At 37.1% G+C, this 20777-nt stretch overlaps 1 protein-coding gene across 1 annotated transcript in view; it reads right to left on the reverse strand.

Moving 5' to 3' along the window:
- Positions 1-20777, reverse strand: part of LOC128225844 (uncharacterized) — a 57918-nt gene that overhangs the window by 6302 nt on the left and 30839 nt on the right. The window contains exons 5-6 of the mRNA XM_052935744.1: positions 10505-12630; positions 858-4056 (exon numbers count right to left, since the gene is read on the reverse strand). Coding sequence (XP_052791704.1) covers positions 858-4056; positions 10505-12630 — 5325 coding nt within the window. The remainder of the gene's footprint in view (positions 1-857; positions 4057-10504; positions 12631-20777) is intronic.

Below are 20777 nucleotides of genomic sequence, written 5' to 3' on the forward strand. Positions count from 1 at the left end.
GGATTATTCTACAGCAACCAGTTACTTATATCTAAATTTGGACTGTTTAAAGTGAAAAGCCAGGTTAGTGTCTATATACAATTTGCTTACGAAACTAAATGCTAGCTTTGTAATATCGTGAGCCCATTTATACCATTTTAACATTCTTTAACATTAAAAATCCTCAACAAATAATTGATTTAATCTGAATTGTGCAAGAAATATAATTGTGTTAGAATATTACATTTTGTATGACAGAGTGGTAAGTTATTCATCACTATTCGGCAAATAGTCATTTCGTACACTCGTCTTTGATACCCTACAGTTTTTAATCACTTCGCACCCTTTTGGCAGTCATTTCATAACCGGCCGTTAGTCATTTCGTAACCTTTATTTTTATTATGTGTTTGCTGTGTTTTGCAAAAGCTCGAATACGAAATTAGGGTTTTAACAGTTCCCAAACCAAACGTGAAACAAAACAAAAACAGAGTGGTTTATTCACTCTATTGTACATGTAAGTCAAGTGCGCGGCCTAGCGACCAGAAAGACTTGCGGCGTGATGTTAGCAAAAAAGCTGTAATTTTTCAATGATATATGCACTTTAACTCATAACGTTTATCAGGAAAACACATTTTGCAAATAAAAGCCCTACATTGACATTTTATAACCGTTTATTTACAATGCAGCATGTATCGTTTTGCTTGTTGAAATTTTAGTTTCCATCGTGATGAATGCTAATTGAAATGTTGTGCATGTCCACATACACATGTATTGATCAAGAAAATCTTAATGCTAGAGGACATTTTTAGAGATCTCAGCCAATTATTTTGAATTTGTATTATTCATATATTTCAAGTGATTTTGAGTATAGTACGTACATTTTTTGTTAACGTGGAACAAAATGGACCATCCGAAACCGGAATGATTCTCGAAATGCCCCAGATTAAGTGCAGCCTGGTTCTCCATCCCCACCCACAGCTGCGCCACGTCCTCTTCAGGCTCTATCGTACACTTCAATAACTTACATTTCACAGAATGTCTTGACTGTATCACCCTATAAACGAAACGTCTGAACACTGCCGCTGACAGGGACACTTTTATTAATTTAATGTAGATTGTAACGTCAGTTGAGACGGGCTGTTGATCCATTATCTGAAGAGCGGTCTGGTTCTCCATCTCCACTTGCAGCTGCGTCACGTCCTCTTCAGGCTCTATTGAACACTCCCATAACCCACATTCCATAGAGTGTCTTGACTTTATCACCATACAAACGAGACGTCTGAACACTGCCGCTGACAGGGACACGTTTATTAATTTAATGGAGATTGTAACGTCAGTTGAGACGGGCTGCTGATCCATTATCTGAAGAGCGGCCTGGTTCTCAATCTCGACTTGCAGCTGCGTCACGTCCTCTTCAGGCTCTATTGAACACTCCCATAACCCACATTCCATAGAGTGTCTTGACTGTATCACCGTATAAACGAGACGTTTGAACACTGCCGCTGACAGGGACACTTTTATTAAATTAATGGAGATTGTAACGTCAGTTGAGACGGGCTGTTGATCCATTATCTGAAGAGCGGCCTGGTTCTCCATCTCGACTTGCAGCTGCGTCACGTCCTCTTCAGGCTCTATTGAACACTCCCATAACCCACATTCCATAGAGTGTCTTGACTGTATCACCGTATAAACGAGACGTTTGAACACTGCCGCTGACAGGGACACTTTTGTTAAATTAATGGAGATTGTTACGTCAGTTGAGACGGGCTGTTGATCCATTATCTGAAGAGCGGTCTGGTTCTCCATCTCCACTTGCAGCTGCGTCACGTCCTCCTCAGGCCTTATTGTACACTTCAATAACTTACATTTCACAGAATGTCTTGACTGTATCACCCTATAAACGAAACGTCTGAACACTGCCGCTGACAGGGACACTTTTATTAATTTAATGGAGATTGTAACGTCAGTTGAGACGGGCTGTTGATCCATTATCTGAAGAGCGGTCTGGTTCTCCATCTCCACTTGCAGCTGCGTCACGTCCTCTTCAGGCTCTATTGAACACTCCCATAACCCACATTCCATAGAGTGTCTTGACTTTATCACCATACAAACGAGACGTCTGAACACTGCCGCTGACAGGGACACGTTTATTAATTTAATGGAGATTGTAACGTCAGTTGAGACGGGCTGCTGATCCATTATCTGAAGAGCGGCCTGGTTCTCCATCTCGACTTGCAGCTGCGTCACGTCCTCTTCAGGCTCTATTGAACACTCCCATAACCCACATTCCATAGAGTGTCTTGACTGTATCACCGTATAAACGAGACGTTTGAACACTGCCGCTGACAGGGACACTTTTATTAAATTAATGGAGATTGTAACGTCAGTTGAGACGGGCTGTTGATCCATTATCTGAAGAGCGGCCTGGTTCTCCATCTCGACTTGCAGCTGCGTCACGTCCTCTTCAGGCTCTATTGAACACTCCCATAACCCACATTCCATAGAGTGTCTTGACTGTATCACCGTATAAACGAGACGTTTGAACACTGCCGCTGACAGGGACACTTTTGTTAAATTAATGGAGATTGTAACGTCAGTTGAGACGGGCTGTTGATCCATTATCTGAAGAGCGGTCTGGTTCTCCATCTCGACTTGCAGCTGCGTCACGTCCTCCTCAGGCCTTATTGTACACTTCAATAACACACATTCCACAGAATGTCTTGACTGTATCACCATACAAACGAGACGTCTGAACACTGCCGCTGACAGGGACACTTTTTTTAATATAATGGATATTGTAACGTCAGTTGGGACGGGCTGTTGATCCATTATCTGAAGAGCGGCATGGTTCTCCATCTCCACTTGCAGCTGCGTCACGTCCTCCTCAGGCCTTATTGTACACTCCAATAACACACATTTCACAGAATGTCTTGACTGTATCACCATACAAACGAGACGTCTGAACACTGCCGCTGACAGGGGCACTTTTTTTAATCTAATGGAGATTGTAACGTCAGTTGGGACGGGCTGTTGATCCACTATCTGAAGAGCGGCCTGGTTTTCAATCTCCACGTGCAGCTGCGTCACGTCCTCTTCAGGCTCTATTGTACACTCCCATAACCCACATTCCACAAAGTGTCTTGACTGTATCACCATAATAACGAAACGTCTGAACACTGCCGCTGACAGGGGCACTTGTGATAATGTAATGGAAATTGTAACGTCAGTTGAGACGGGCTGTTGATCCACTATCTGAAGAGCGGCCTGGTTCTCCATCTCCACGTGCAGCTGCGTCACGTCCTCTTCAGGCTCTATTGTACAGGTCCATAACCCACATTTCACAGAATGTCTTGACTGTATCACCTTACAAACGAGACGTCTGAATACTGCCGCTGACAGGGACACTTGTGATAATTCAATGGAGATTGTAACGTCAGTTGAGACGGGCTGTTGATCCATTATCTGAAGAGCGGCCTGGTTCTCCATCTCCACTTGCAGCTGCGTCACGTCCTCCTCAGGCCTAATTGAACACTCCAATAACCCACATTCCACAGAATGTCTTGACTGTATCACCTTACAGACGAGACGTCTGAATACTGCCGCTGACAGGGACACTTGTGATAATTCAATGGAGATTGTAACGTCAGTTGAGACGGGCTGTTGATCCATTATCTGAAGAGCGGCCTGGTTCTCCATCTCGACTTGCAGCTGCGTCACGTCCTCTTCAGGCTCTATTTTACAGATCAATAACTCACATTTCACAGAATGTCTTGACTGTATCACCATACTAACGAAACGTCTGAACACTGCCGCTGACAGGGGCACATTTTTTAATTTAATGGATATTGTAACGTCAGTTGAGACGGGCTGTTCATCCATTATCTGAAGAGCGGCCTGGTTCTCCATTTCCACGTGCAGCTGCGTCACGTCCTCCTCAGGCCTAATTGAACACTCACATAACCCACATTTCACAGAATGTCTTGACTGTATCACCCTACAAACGAGACGTCTGAACACTGCCGCTGACATGAGAATGTTACCCAACGTAACATCCGTTAGGAGAGGAAGTGGCCCATTCTGAAATGTCATGTTAGCAAAGTATGTAAATATTCAAGTAACAAATGACATCAATTCGTTTGTAATTCGCGAAATGACGAAATAAAATTGCAATATTTGATAGAGATCCAATGCTTCCTCAGATAAGAATGTGAACAACATTTCTTGGGAATAGCAATTCACTTCGTATACACTTGTATTGTTAAAACGTTACACAGATCATCTGTACATCCTATCTAAAGGTGTTTGCTATAAGTATTCGATTTTATTAGTAATGCCATTTACATGCCTTTTCTATTTTTGTTTTATTTATTTTTTATTTTTTTCTCAATATTTTTTTTTTTAAAGGGGATATTTAAGACGTTCAATAATTTACTCTTAGACTATTCGTCACGATGTTTAAGGTGTCACAGTTGTGTGTCACGTTTGCCACATCAGTGTTCCCTTATGTTTTGAGCTAATCTTTCAAATATGTATTTTCACGCCCTTTATGCCCTTCGATGTGTGTAAATATCCGTTTATCCATCCATGTTAAGTTAAAGCATGTGTTTATATCAGAATCATTTAAGGTAAAGATTGGCCCTTAGCTATTTTGTTGCTATTTTATATTGGAATGCATAACATAGTTATCCGTACTATTACTATCATGCTTTTAAATGACAAGTTATTCACTTCACGTCACATATTGAACGATGAATTGGATGACATGACAACGGACAAGATCTCCCTTTAAATTTCAAATAGAAAAATAACTTCAATTGGCAAAAAATGCTATTCCTAGCAAGGCATATTACGTACTTTTTTATATATAGATGGAGGTCGCCGTTAGCCTTATATGCTCCAAAGGAGGCAAATGTACCTTTTCAGTTTAGGCAAAAAAAATTTTTTTCCAAGGGGTCCATGCTGCAGGAGGCCAGACTTACTTAGCATTTACATTTAACGTACCATCAACCTTTTCATGAAAACCGTGTTTAAATTGTTGTACGGTTTTCGAGAAATCTTTTTGTCCATTATGTTTGTATATATCTTTAAGAAGCAGCTCACTTGATCCAGCAATGATTATCACTTTGTATTGCACAAACTATTTGTTTTGCAGTTAGACATCAAGATGTTTAAGTCGTTATTCGAAGTTTCTATATTATTTATGATTAATACGAATCATCAATGCCAATTTTGATACAAATCATATGCATATTAAAGTACTTCAACAGACCGATTTATTTATATCATTATTGCTTATTTCCCTTTGTGCTAGTATGAATTTCAATTCACTGCCTTTATAACCTAGTAAAAACAGGTTGTCATGGACAAAAATAACCATTTAAAACAACTTATGGTTTGGTTTTGAGTTTATTAACACTTATGCACATACGGAATGTAATACCTGGTAATTAACGTGCACCAGTGAATAGCACTTTCACCCGAAACCCGCATTTAACGTGCATCCTGGATGACAATTAGTATATGTTTTAGTGGTACGGCGGGGAATCGTACCTGCGACCCCGTGATTAACAGTCAATGGTGTTACCACATAATACCTAGGATCCGCCACTAACGGCACATGGTTGTACATATTCTACTTATAAGTTCAAAAACTACAGTTTGTGAATTTGTGAATGTGACTCACAAGGTGTAGAGGGCGAATATATCACTTAACAAGAATTGTCAGTTTGTATACCCGATTCATAACAATCTTAAATTGCAATAGCAATTAAAAATAACTTATTTTAATCCCAAATCGATAAGGCTTAAACAAAGACGAAATCCAATTCGAATTCCTAAAAGATACCATCTTAATTCGGATGTAAATAAGTAAGTGTTAGATTGCTCCTATCTTTTACAGGGTTTTATACAATCTGCATACAGACGATGTGTCTTGCTGTCACTAGGCCACTACTATAAATATTGCATTTGATAAACTTAAGGCTCATGAAAGTACTCCGAACGAAAAATCAGCCGATTTTCATAAAACTTGGTTCAAACTATGGTCGATGACTGTACTTAAACGTGATGTTTGGAATATTTACAATGATCCCGTTATCTATCGCAGCACCTTCTATCGGATACGTGTAAATTGGTGCTAACTTTTATAAAACCAAGCTCTCGCCCATCAAAACATCTTTTTGCAATTATTTGTAAAAAAAATGATGTTCATGATACACACATAAGGTGGGGGAAGACCATAAACATGTTCCCGATGATGACAAACTGCTTCAAACAGAAGGCACAGTAACGTCAATGATCCTATTTATTGTATTTCGAAACAAAACCGGTGAAAGTATTGTTTTATCTTATTTTCTATTTGGTATGCTTTTTGCACAAATTTGTAAAATGATCATGTTAAGGTAAGGGCAGCCCAAAAACATGTGCCAGATGATGTGAAACTGCTTCAAATGTTAGGCATAGTGGCGTCAAAGCTCCCATTTATTTTACCGTGCGTAACGTCGCAGACGCTAAAGGTGCCCAGTGGCGTTATGTTATACGTCTGTACTACGACTCTTTACATAAGTTATATTAACATCCAGCAGATAACACATTAAGTATAAAGGTCGGGGATATATTACACGTGTACGTAGGTACAGCAGTACTCGATGTTTTCTCTGCACTGCATTTTAACCTTGTAATAACGTAGTTTTTATAATAAATTTACGGCGTGAATAAAGATAAACCATAATATTATTTCAACATAAACATTTGCTGTGTTTTTGTTTTAAATTATTAAATCGCTGCAAAGTGTTTAAGTAATAATCTACTGACTGAACACTTCTCATGCGAACCAGCGTTGTGGAACGAGCATTACCGAAAGACGCACATACTGCAGAACCTGATACATTATTATTTACAAAACATCGAACGTTCTCAACTGTAGGTTCAGTTCACATAACTATACTGCTATTCAAATGAAGCAACATAAACACATTTCAAGCGTTAAATATCTACTAAACATTGACTACAGTAAAACTGCGGTCGCTCGAGGACACCGGGGGCCAAGCTAAAACCTCAAGTTATCCGATGTTTCGAACGACCCAAGTTTCCATTTTCATATGTTATGAAATGTCTTAAAATGAATTGTCAAAGTTTGAAGTCGTCAGTTTACTTCGGTACCGATTATGTATTGCGTTGTGGAAATCGCTCATATGTTCAAAAGTGTATTTGGTGTTCGCATTTGTGTGTGGGTCAAAGACAATCGACGCTCTTTTTCTGTAGGTCGCCAAAATTGAACGTTAGCATGTACATGTTTGACAATCGTAGGGAAAACGATGCGATTGAACTGTGCGTTTTCTTGAATACTTTATAATTATTCAAACTTTACCATAGACTTATTCCAATCCAACCTTCGCCGTCAATGGCTGGCGATATCGGACAGGATGCATCCACATTTATCGAACTGAACGATTTTCGCTGTGATATAATTATGGAAAGAACGACCACAAAACTTTTGAATCACCGAATTCCAGTATTTGCAAGTAACGTCGAAATATATCTTAAAGGTGTCATTATCGGCGTCAGATACCAATGTTTTAATGAAACATAGCAAGATTATAATAAAACCGTCAATTTAATGTCTGCTTTTGTATTTTACATTATTTCTTTATTTTTAATATTTATGATCGTAAATTATTGTTTCATTCATGGAAATACGTGTGTTCAGTTTTGATTTTATGATATTATGAATATGCATAACTGTAATTACATTATTGGTGCTCATTATAAACATACGCTTTGTAGTATAAGCAAAATCATCCGATAGTGTTAAAAATATCCGTGCATATATTATCTATACATCAGCGGGGAAAATTACGGGATGCACGAGGGTCAAGTGTCATCTAATTTTGATAATCGGTCACGTGCCAAATGTATTTAAAATCAATACTGGATGTCTCATGCGAACTGCCGACTCAAATTGATAATATTAATGATTTTTAATCAAAACACTTTTTTAAACAATGATTTTTTGCAAATTTCTCAAATCTATTTATTAAGCTGTTTCGGGAAGATTTTCCGCAGTGTTCTCTTTTGTTTTTTACCTTGCCTATGTAGAATCATAGGTGGCTGTTTCACGTAAAAATTGTTTTAACTATATGATTATTTGCATTAAAGTAATTAGTATAAGCAATAAAGTATGTATATCATCATATCAATGCTTTTTTCCTCCTTTTCTGACTGATAAAAATGTGCAGTTAATGTAGATCTGCGCAAATAATTTTGTATTAAATATTACATTTAAAAATGCATTTTTTAAAAAAGGCACATATTGTTATTTTAACTTAAATAAATTGTTTTGACATTTTTTGACATCAAACCAATTATAATAAACTCCTGACCGAAACCTTTTGGTTCGTTTTTTTCATCCATATGCATAATTTCATGATACTTGGCATTAAGGATAATAGAAGATAATGAGGATGGCATGTCAATAGTTTTCCATACCGTAATTCGAAGTGAATAAAATGTTTTTTAAATGCTTTCGGTGGCTTATAATGATTTATCATTGAAAAAAAAAGAAGATATTTCAGTGTTTGAAACAGTGAAAATATCAATTTGATATGTTTTACTGGTTTGAAATTAAAGCCCGCTCTCAGTTCATAATAAAACCTCAGCGCGCACAGGGCTGGGATACAATTAACGACGTCATTTCCGAAATGACGTCACGTGCGCACACAAATTGGCACCTTTTTATAAAAAAGGTGTTATTAAATGACTTTTAATTCAAATTGAAGGCATATATTAAATGAAAAAATGTATATTTCAGTGTAGGATAGCAATATATTTCACCTCGTAATCACCAAAAGTGAATATATTTACTCGTGGCTACGCTAATCGTGAAATATCAATTATGGTGCCCAGTGAAACAAACAATTATCCTTTTTTTAAACCAAATATGAAATGAATTCCAACCTTTCGATGATGTAACAAAAATCTGCATCATCTCTTACTGCCAGTAGTAAGATAATGAAGATATGTTATGTCAATTGTTATTGTTGTTTTCTTTCAAAGAACCATGAGACAGGATTATATAAAAAATGAAGTTATCTAGATTAAAAAAAATAAAGTGTCACTGTCAAATTTCATTTCGTAAATTTAACGTAAAATCAAGATTAAAAAAAAAATAATCTTACACTCAGCTGGCATAAATTTAAATGTAATGACATGTTATAACCTTGTACTAATATCAAATGATACTTAACTCACCGCTTCTTGTTCAACGAACAAACACCAGAAATTTACAGTTTACTTTACCTAGTATGCATTATCACTCAATACTATAAACAATAATGAGGATGAAGTAATTCAATAGTTTAGAATAGTTTTAGAAAAAAACATAATTCAAGACAAAATAAGGAAAAATAAAAACAGCTGTTCAGTAATTAACTTAAATTTAAACATTACATAATAAAATAAGTAATAGAACAGTTGCAATATTGAGTGAGTGAGTGAGTGAGTGAGTGAGTGAGTGAGTGCGTGCGTGCGTGCGTGCGTGCGTGCGTGCGTGCGTGCGTGCGTGCGTGGGTGAGTGAGTGAGTGAGTGAGTGAGTGAGTGAGTGAGTGAGTGAGTGAGTGAGTGAGTGAGTGAGTGAGTGAGTGAGTGAGTGAGTGAGTGAGTGAGTGAGTGAGTGAGTGAGTGAGTGAGTGAGTGAGTGAGTGAGTGAGTGAGTGAGTGTAGAATTTTGGTCGTGCATACCCTCTTTCAGAACCAATACATATTTGTCTTAAAGTCTGAACTATGACATTGTGGTGTGTTTTATTCTGTTTTACCGCTAGTGACATTCAAAAATAACAATTTTAACAGGGTTGGATGGCCCCTGCCAACCAAATCCGCTGGTTGGACAAAACTTTCGTAGTTCAATGCATTGTAAGCGTAAGCAATAAACAATCATAAAAACGGAGTAATTATTGCACTGCATCTGAGTATCATATAAGTTAAGAAAATCTAACATCTGATCATACGTATCAGCTAAGTAATTAGATCAGTAGTTCCACAACGTATGTTTATTACCTTTATTTTGCATTTATATTACTTAACATGAATGTTCCAGACATAAAGGCGCTGATAACAGATTTTCATTAAATTATCGATAATAATGATTGTAATATGCATACAGTTGGATGTATTCCGGTCCAATAAACAATGACAACTGCAGGGACAACTTCATTTTGAAGTCGAGTTAATGTTGTTAACCGATGGTAAACCGATGTAAGGCCGTGTTGCAAAATCAAGGCGAACTGACATTAAAACAATTTTTATGGAACATCTACTTGATGTTGGGTCTCTATATCCATGCTAGCTAAGTTACTTAATATAGTCTTCGTGGTCTGGTATTTATTTCAAATGCTTTGCTTGTATTTTGCATTTTCTAACATAAGATAACTGAAAAAAATGGTAGTTTATCACATTTTTGTTCTACTTGTGTACGTTTTATGTCTCTTAGATTAATGAAATTATTCAAAACTCTGTTGTAGAACTTACCAGATTTGAACTGAGTGAGTCGTCGCTTTGTGATATTAACGCCGCCATCAACCCTGGTGCTCTTGTCTGTGTTTGAAAGCTGACATCTAACTTTTGGAGACTGAGCATATGTAGATTAACCACGTCAGAGTTAGCAAGTTGCGATAAGCAAAGTTGTTTGAGATGTCGAAGGTGCTCAAGGTCGAGTTGTGAATCATTTGTGGGACATTGGCTCCATTTGAGGTCTAGTTCTTCAATACGTTGAAGTTTGGAGATGATTTTCACAGATTTACATTCCAAACCAACGTTCTTTAGTGTGAGTTTTTTCAAACATGTTAAATCTGAGGACAGAAATGAAGATTCCAGTTTATTTCTTGGTTTGTAGTCCCTGAATGTTAAGCTGCACTCTACTAATCCATTCAAATTCAGTAGATTGATATCGTCATAAAGACCATCTTTTAAAACAACAAATTTTAGGTTCTTGCAAATCTCTAAATCTAATACATTTGAATCGTTCTTGCACTGCAACACAGAAGAAAGCTCGCTTTTCTCCATTATACACAAAGACACAAAAGTGTTTTTCCTTTTGTCCAAGAACATGGTCAACACTGACATGTCTTTTGGTAATTCATCAAGAGTGGACTTGTAATGATAGGCACCGAGGACGACATGCTGCAGGCAGACCTCGGCCCCGGTGTGTCCGCTTCTCTCTGCTTCCTCATAGCCCTGCAGTATCATGTTCTGGAAATCTATTGCTTCGTGCATCGAATAACCGTCTTTTTCAAAGAATTCAGTAAATAGTTCATTTAATGTCTTCGAAAAAATTTCAGCAGCAGTTGCATCCATGCCGCATAGAAACAGGAATATCTGACGCATGCTCAAAATACCTTCTCTTCTGTAATGTCTATACACTTCCTGAACGTGTTGACCATGCTTGAGCAAATCTGATCTGCTGCTATTCACTAAATACAATGCCGACAAGTACTCTTGAAGCGTTTTGTGCAAGAATTGATAAGACGCTGATCTTTCCCCTAAGTTTCTACTGCAGGACATGATGCCAGATTCAAGAGACGCCCTTTCGTACTTTTTCTCAAACTCACCCTCTGTAATGCCAAAAACAATGGAGTTCTCCTCATTTGCTGAAAACAGCTTATTGAAAGCTAACTTACTCAAAGAATCAAGAAATTCCTTTGGAAGATCGGTGTTCTCTTTGTTTTTCTTGTCGTTCATTTCAAACCACCTTTCTTTTATTATTTTCGCGTAAACTTCAGACACAGACATGTTTGCCTTTAGCTGATCCTTATACCAGAGCCAAACAATTTGAACATGCACGATTGGAATATCGCTGAAATGACACATGCCTTTTATTTCGAGGTCTTCAATGCAGGAATCGGGAAGTTGAACGTCATTTGGACGTTTACTTTCTTGATATTTCGCCAACTCCTCGATTATTCTACGAACGAGTTTCCATGGTGACTGAACGCCCTCCAACTGCACATGGTTGCCGATCTTTGAGTGGTTCACCTTCAAATCAGCTAGTTTGTATGGTCGTGTTGTAATCAATGTTGTACAGTTCAACCAACCTGTTTCAACATGAGGAATTCGTTCATCACGCTTACATTTGCTACAATGATGCCACTCGTCTAAACCATCAAGCAAAAGAAGGCAACATTCTGTTTTCAAAATCTCTGCTAACAGTTGTTTTGACTCTTTATCGTCTGAATGAATCTGTTCAATCAAACACTGTAATATCATATTTTTGATTTTGCATTGATCATCAGCTTCACGAAGCCTTATGTAGAATAAAAACCGAAATTGGCTTAACCGGTTGTTTTTCTTTATCATTTCACTTCCATCTTGTTTTTGTTTGCACCAGTCATGGACAATCTTTTTGCACAACGAGGATTTTCCTGTGCCCGGTTCGCCTTCCACGAATACTGTTTTAGCCATCGTGCCATTGTCGCTCAGAAAAATCTCATTTATTTCTGATAAAACTACATCTTTCATTTTACCATCTTTTTCTTTCTTGTTCTTCAATATAAGTTTGGGGTTTTCATAAATGTCTTCGACAGCTGCGTCGATGTCCAATCGGATGTTCATTCTGAGAGACACTGCTTGGTAATGATCGATCAACTGTTGCTGTAAATCTGGAAAATTATTATACTTCGTATCAGGTGTTTCAAAATTAGAATAGAAATAAGAAATAACAATCAACATATTTGTTGGTATTCGATGCTGTAAAGCAATAATAAAAGGATAAAGTTTCCTTGTCATTGCAACATAACATCGTTTGGATGGGATGTTAAATAGTACGTAGATTGTGTTATGATCTGATGCTCATTAACAATGTACAGTGAACAATATAATGAACAAGGTTTTAATTAGTTAAAATGTAATTAATCATTAAACTCGGAATGCCTCCGGTTGGGCCTTGCCGGACGTATAGCCATTAGTATAGGGACAACTCTTATGGTCATGATGAACACACATAACAATTCAAAATATATTTTAACAAACGCGTTTTAATTGTGCTTTGCAAATCAGTTTGAAGATTCAAGGAAAACAGTATCGCTAAGACATCCTTATTGTGCAATATTGACATCCAGTGATGTGAACTTGGCATTTGCGATAACATCACAAACGTAATGAGCAACACTCCCCAACTGGATACTAATGTGACTTCATTAGATTAGTAATGACTGTGATACTAACTTTAGCTATAAAATCGCGTGAACATGACATTTCATGTAAGAGCACGAATTTTATGTACCACACGCATGCCAATGCAGCTAACACAATTCACAGAACTTTTGATTGAATTCCTATTAAAAGCTAAACGTTATGGAAGAGACACAAAGTATTGCCATGATATCCATGTGCAACGTTGACCTTCATTTGTGACATTGACATTACAAATAAGGGCAGGACAGGTCATAAACGCGTGTTAGTGCATTTTGATTTCAAATCAACAGTTTCGTGTTGAAATTGATTACGCAGTATACTGATCATTCAGCGTTCAGAACGACTAATTCAAGCTTATCTGACGTACTCAGAATTACACTGCCACCCTGATGACGGTAATGTAAATTGGTCAAGACATTATGTTTGAGACTGTGTTTTCATATCGTGTTTAAAAGGCAATGCTTACATAAATATTTCAGCTTTTGAATTTCAAATCAAACTGTCTTAAGAACATGACCAATGCCTTCAATTTTACCCAGTCGGTTAGAATGCCGAATGACAAACTTCCAAGCTGCGGCATATTTATCTTATCATATTTTTGTGTATTCGAACAAAACTGAGTATATTACAGCTGAGATATGATAGAAACAGATGGACACACGGACGGGTTGACAGTGTTACTAGTAAACATCCATTCGGGGCATAAGAAAGCGATGCATATCACGCGTCAAATTAAAGCCCATTTTAATAACGGATGTACCGGCTGCAAATGCGTACTTTAGCTTGATTTAATGTTCTTTTACCTCCCATGCTGAAACTTTCCAGTCTGTCTGATAGTCCGTTTGTAGTTGAACGTGAATTTATGGTATTTATTAGTATTTATACATAGTATTCTGGTCATGTGAGAAAATGTTCTGTACATTGTTAACCTGTTCTCTATCGCTCTACATGATTGATTGAATCTGTATTTAACATGATTTTGGAAGCATGCTAGTAATATGCTTTCAAGTTCGGACATTATATGAAAGTGACAGTTATAAACATCCCTAACGTACCCAGTAGGTATTGTACGAGGGCCAGTCGTAAAGTTCCCGGACTGTCCTAATAAATTTCGCATTTGTATTCAATCGTTTAAATACTCAGTAATAGTAAACAATGACATGTTATAGTTAGGTAAACAAAAACTTACATATTTTTAATATATATTTATACGGGCTCTAAACCGAGCGAAGCTCGGCAGAGACCTATCACGGTCACACATAGCACTACTTTCGTTCAAAAGTTGCACTTACTATCAGCCTGAAAAAAAGACGTAAAGCTGATGGAACCAGTATTTTTCTTTTCATAAACTATATTGAGCGCGTGCATGCGGGACACCAAAATCATCAGAGCGTGACGACACGGAAGAAAACAGGCTCATGAAATTTTAAACTATGAGATGCGAAATAGCGCCCCACTAGTTATTAAAATAATTCAAAATATGCTTATAAACAATTACTATGCATACTTTTGGTAAACTCACAAAGACAAATAAAACATATTTCTATAGATTGTCTGAGATATATACTTATTCATACGCATTGTTTACCATTCTATATACGAATGTCACACTTGACAGTTAGTAGTTGTCATTTTAGGCTTTACAATATCGATAGGCTACTATTTAGATGTTTGACAGTTGTTGATCGGATAGAAATTGCGAAGAATTAATTCCTGTTGGATTACCGATTTAATTACGACCATGGATTATACGGGTACACATAGCAGAGCTTGTCACGTCAGTATAATTATTTTGTATAAAACACTTTTCAGTAAATCATACAATGAAGATATCAATTTCATAAACTTATGACATGCGGTTGACCAGTTCAGAAATCGCTATGGCTGAGGGAGATATTGTCACTGAAAAGTTGGATGGGGTATACCGTCTGCGAGCCTCAACAATGGATGAGTGAGATGTTTTGACTGAGATCAAAGGATGGGAACACCTTTCAATTACCAACACGCTGGTTTAGAGATTGAAACTAAAAATATATATAGGAATTGTGTGACAGGTGAACTCTTGTGCCATGCAACACCACCTTTGTGTAAATTAAGAACTTTGGCGGTGAGGGTGCGGGAGGGGTATCCCCTCCTGCCAAGTGAAACCATGGCGGAGCGCAAGATTATGACTGAAAAGATCAATGGACCGTTGCGGTCCGACACAATGTGAATGATAAAGATTGTATGTAACATTAAAATATTTAATATGTAAAAATATACGACCAAAAGTGGATTATTTGTTTATTATATGTATTTCAGAGTACACAGACACAATTTTTATAATTCTCAGACCAAGAGATCACCCAAGGGACCGAATCGCCCCAATCAGATAGCTCGACTGGCCACAACTGCAGTCCAAATAACAGGTAACTGAAATGCAACACCACTGTTTTGTGACAGATGTTATTAAATTAAGAATTTGGAAGGGGACCAAAAAAAAACAATGGCGGAGCGCAAGATTATGACTGAAAAGATAAATGGACGGTTGCGGTCCAACACCATGGCTTTGTGGGCTATTGTGACTGTAAAGATGAATGGTTTTGTTTGATCCACAGATTGTGTGAAAGATTGTAACTAAATAGTGCCGAGTGACTACTCGTGGCAAGCAACACTACGGGAGATGAGAGATTGTGACTGAATATGTTGAGAGAAAGGCTGACACCATAAGAGTGCAAGATTGTGATTGAAAGACACATCGGCAAATGCTGGTTGATGGTTTTGCTGTGGGCCACAGATCGTGTGAAATATTGTAACTAAATAGTCAGTCCAGGGTGTGGAGAAGGCGAACCATCCTGCCAAACAACCCCCATGACTGAGTGAGAGTTGCCGTACCCTTTCCATGAAACAACATGGCTTTGTGAGAGAATCATCAATGTTACTAAAATACACTTACTTTACAGGTGCACCTGTATGTTATTAATCTGTTCAATTCTTTATTCATACGTTCTGTTCTATATATATTTTAAACTTTAAAATGGAGGTGCACTTTTTACATAAATACAACTGCACCTCTATATTTAAGATGGAGGTGCACATCTCTAATATACAACTGCACCTCTATATTTAGACCGTCAAGCCTTTTCTTAGATTTGCACCTTAAAAAATAAGGTGCAACTCCATTTTTTTTTTTTCAATTTACATCGCCGTTTAGTAATTTTTCACCCAAATGGTAAGTCAAACTGTACTGGCTTGCTCACACTCAATCTCATGGTCAAGTTTGTTATAAAATTGCCATTGTGTCAAATATTCTGCTTGTTAATTAGTACAAAAGTCTAAATGAGATGCGTAAAGAAGTTTGTGTTGTTGACAGTAAATACTGTAAACACCCTCTGCGATTCACTCAAATCAGAATGCGATAATGTACCAGTCAATTGTAACCACGCCCCCCCCCCCCCAGGTCCGGGGAATAGTGGAGACTTTGCCATTTGGTCCAGCCAACCCCGGTAAAATCCCCGCCCTGTGGGGACGAACAAATGGTAAAATCCCCGCCAAATGCCCCTGCCCCAAGGGACCCTAGGTAAGGCCCATTCCCCGCTATATTTAAAGCGAAGACAAAACCACCGCATTCACCCGGCACTGCAGGGACACCTGAATGGTAAAAAACAGCCCTTTTCCCGGCTATCCCCGGTTTACCACTGGACCTGGAGGGTCCAAGGTTACAATTGACTGGTGCATTAATGCAATAAATGTGCAGAAAAGTTCATTAATTCCAAAAAAATTATCACAAAAATATTAAATTCAAGTCTTTTGGACGATTTGCAATAACTGTGCCAATAAGCTCCAGTTTGCTGCGGCTTTTCGCCCATGGCAATGGTCCTGCAATCTAGATCCAGGAGTTGCAGCTCTGAATCTAATATTTCAGAATGAAGATGTAAGTTAACTTTGTAGTACTTGTTTGTGTTTAAATGATTCCAAAGAGTGAGATTTATACTAATCAGGTATAAATAAGCAACTTATAAACACTGGTTAAGAGCTGTCATCTTAATTTTAAGGCAAATCTAGCCTTCAAACAGATACTTAAAGCAAAAAAATATATGAAAACTTAGCATAATTATGCTATCACTGCATTTTCTACATCATGTAGCCATCTCATGCATGAAAACACTAGCAGTTGTCATGAATCTTTCAGTTTTGGTGTTTTTTTACCATTCTTTGCTGCGCCATTTGTCCCTGGAAGCATTTCAGTTTGGCTCTGTCATTTTTTATATAAACGCTAAGCTGATAAAGTGGAAAAATCTTATTTTGCTTTGAATTTTTTTAAATAGAGTAGGCAGGCAATTTTTATGGTGTTGTCTTATATATATATATACACTTTACTTGGTCAGATTATTCCAATGCATGAGGAAATAATGGCTCTTTAAAAGTTTGCGGCTTACCGATTGATGGAAGTGGCTATTTCTGCTTTTTATGAATACTCCACAGGCGCTTATACTCATTCTAAAAGTGTTTAAAATATCATTGCCAAACTTTCAGTATGTGTTGCATACAGCGTGAAATTGAACTATAGGAGTTTTGAAGTCTGTTTTTGCAAAAAAATATTGTTTTGAAGAGATACATTGTAAGCTCAAGGTTAGTGTTTATATGAAACCTATAGTTAGAATAACTGTTGTCTTAGGCCATATTTACATATTTTTAGCAACGGTGACTTCATTTGTTAGTGTGATAGTCTCTTTATCTGCGTCAATGTAAACAAATTGATCATTGTTTATTATATTCTGAGTTAGGTGTTAATTTGTTTTCGATCGGAGTTCATCATTATAGTACCGTATTCACCAGTAAGGTTTTATCCAGGATACCAGAGTGGGATCTGGGATTGATCTCCTCAGTAAGTTGGATTCACCAGTAACGTTTAATCCAGGATACCAGAGAGACATCAGGATTTGATCACTTCAGAACTGTATTCACCAGTAACATTTTATCCAGGATACCAGAGTTGGCATATGGGACGATCACTTCAGTACCCTATACCAGAGTGCATATGTATCTTGGATCGATGACTGCAGTACTGTAATCATCATGAACAATTGAAATAAGAGACAAAAATTGCATATGTATCAAATGCAGAGAAATGTGTCAATTTTCTTGCAGAGTATTCCCCTATCAGTAGGCTGCTAAACTCTTGCTGGGGGGGATTTACTTTGTCTAAAATACAGTGACATTGTTAAAATTAAAACAAAGCCTAATACGTTCTGAACAATTAAGTGTATTGGCAAAGGATATACATTTTGTAGTTTTATATATATATATGTGTATCAATATCAATAACTAATGTTTTGTTGAATAATCTATGTGCTGGTTTTTAGCTCACCTGAGCACAACGTGCTCAATGTGAGCTATTGTGATCACCCTGTGTCCGTCATCCATCGTAGTAGTCCGTCGTCGTCCGTCGTCAACAATTTGACTGTTAACACTCTAGAGGTCACAGTTCGGGCACTATCTTAATGCAACTTGGTCAGAATGTTACCCTCAATAAAATCTTGGACGAGTTCGATATTGGATCAGCTGGGGTTAAAAACTAGGTCACCAGAACAAATTAAAGGATAAGCTTGTTAACACTGTAAAAGTCACATTTATGACTGTATCTTCAGGAAACTTGGTCAGAATGTTAATATTGATAATCTCTAGGTCAAATTCGAATCTGGGTTAAGTGTGGTCAAAAACTAGGTCACCTGATCAAATTGAAGGAAAAGCTGGTTAATACTCTAGGCCCCAATTTCTCGAAACTTCTTATGCTTAACAGGCTTAAGTAGCTTATTTCAATTACTCAAAATACATACTTGAATGGAATTTTGATAAATGAAAAATGGTTTAATTTAGCTAACATATAGATAATTCCTATCTAAAGTAGAAAAACGCTTTTAAAAAGAAGTAAACATTATCCGAATTATTGAAAACCAAAAATAGTGAGTTTAGCTTAATCCTGTTATAAGGGACTTAAGAAGTTTCGAGAAATTAAGGCCTGAGGTCTCATTTACAACTGTATCTTCCTGAAAGTTGGTCAGAATGTTTATATTGATTAGCTCTAGGCCAAGTTCGATCTTGGTCATGTGCGGTCAAAAACTAGGTCATAAGGTCAAATCGTAGGAAACGCTTGTTAGCTCTCTAGAGGTCACATTTATGACTGTATGTTCATTATACTTAGTCAGAATGTTTATATTGATTAGCTCTAGGCCACGTTCGAATCTGGGTCATGTGCAGTCAAAAACTAGGTCACCTGGTCAAGTAATAGGAAAAGCATGTTAAAACTCTAGAGGCCACATTTATGACTATATGTTCATGGAACTTGATCAGATTGTTATTCTTGATGATCTGTATTGGATCAGATGAGCGATACAGGGCCTTCAGGGCCCTCTTGTTTTTTAAATGTAATAGATGTATAATTCAGTTTAAAGACTCATACTTAAATAATTAAATATTTTCATACTTTCTGCATACATTGTTATACTCAATGATGGAATGGTGCTAACAACATCAACTACAGGGAATTTATATTCATTTCAAACTGCTGAGGTGGTCAAACCATCTTTCCAGGTTATTTGCAGAACATTAAAAGTCTAAAATATATACAATGCTGTTTTACATATTAAAATAGTTTAGTACAGGTTAATTGTCAGATAACTGTAATAATTAGTTTTAAGTAAACTCAATCTGTTCCGTTTACCTTGTTATGTTTAAAGTAGGAATCATTTATTTGTACTGTAAATGCTTGCATGATATTCAGTATTAGGTGAATTAATATACTTGTGTTTGTTATTATGAGTTTTTTCAAACATTAACATATGAAATTTGCTTTGCATTGCCTTAACCTTACTTGTTATGCACCTAAATAATCTAATTGGTGTAGTCAAAGTCATAGTATGTCATATAAAATAAATTTTGCCTTTGACTCTTGTTTACCTAAGAAAATATGTACTACATTAGCAGTTTCTGCAGTTGATAACATACCTAGAGCCCGTCTAAGGCAGTGCCTTATTTCATATTATTTTTTTATTTAAATTTTCTTAATGTTATTAAGGTGTTACGGAGCAGTTTAAAATCTTACATACTTAAAAACAAAACATAAATGTATTTTCTCTCGTATCTTTAAATTTTGGCGCTTTAAAGTCATAATTTTAAACATGACGTCAGAAACGTACCTAGTTAATACGTACGGAAAGTTTTGACGTCATATCGGTTATAACAATTGAAAAATCGCAAGTTGAGTATCACTACCCCGCAACAGTTGCAAAACAAACACCGACGTCATTCCGTACGGAGTAGTGGAAAAGGTGTGCTCAATTGCAGAAATGACTCCTACAGAAGCGATTATGGAAAAGGACCCTTATAAGAAGGTCAGCCCAACGCTAGTCTTTGAATCGCATCGGCGCTTCAAGGACAGCAGAGATGAACTAAAAGACAACCCAAGAGCTGGTCGTCCAACATTCAGCAACAAAAATGGTCATGCTGTAACACGTGAAATTTGCAACGACAGACGAAAGTCGGTTGACGAAATAGCATCCACCACGGATTTTATCCATGGAACAGATAATAAATAACTTAAATATGAACTCAACATGAATAAAGTATGTGA

Source organism: Mya arenaria, chromosome 1 (genome assembly GCF_026914265.1).
Source record: "Mya arenaria isolate MELC-2E11 chromosome 1, ASM2691426v1".
In the NCBI taxonomy this organism is placed as follows: domain Eukaryota; kingdom Metazoa; phylum Mollusca; class Bivalvia; order Myida; family Myidae; genus Mya; species Mya arenaria.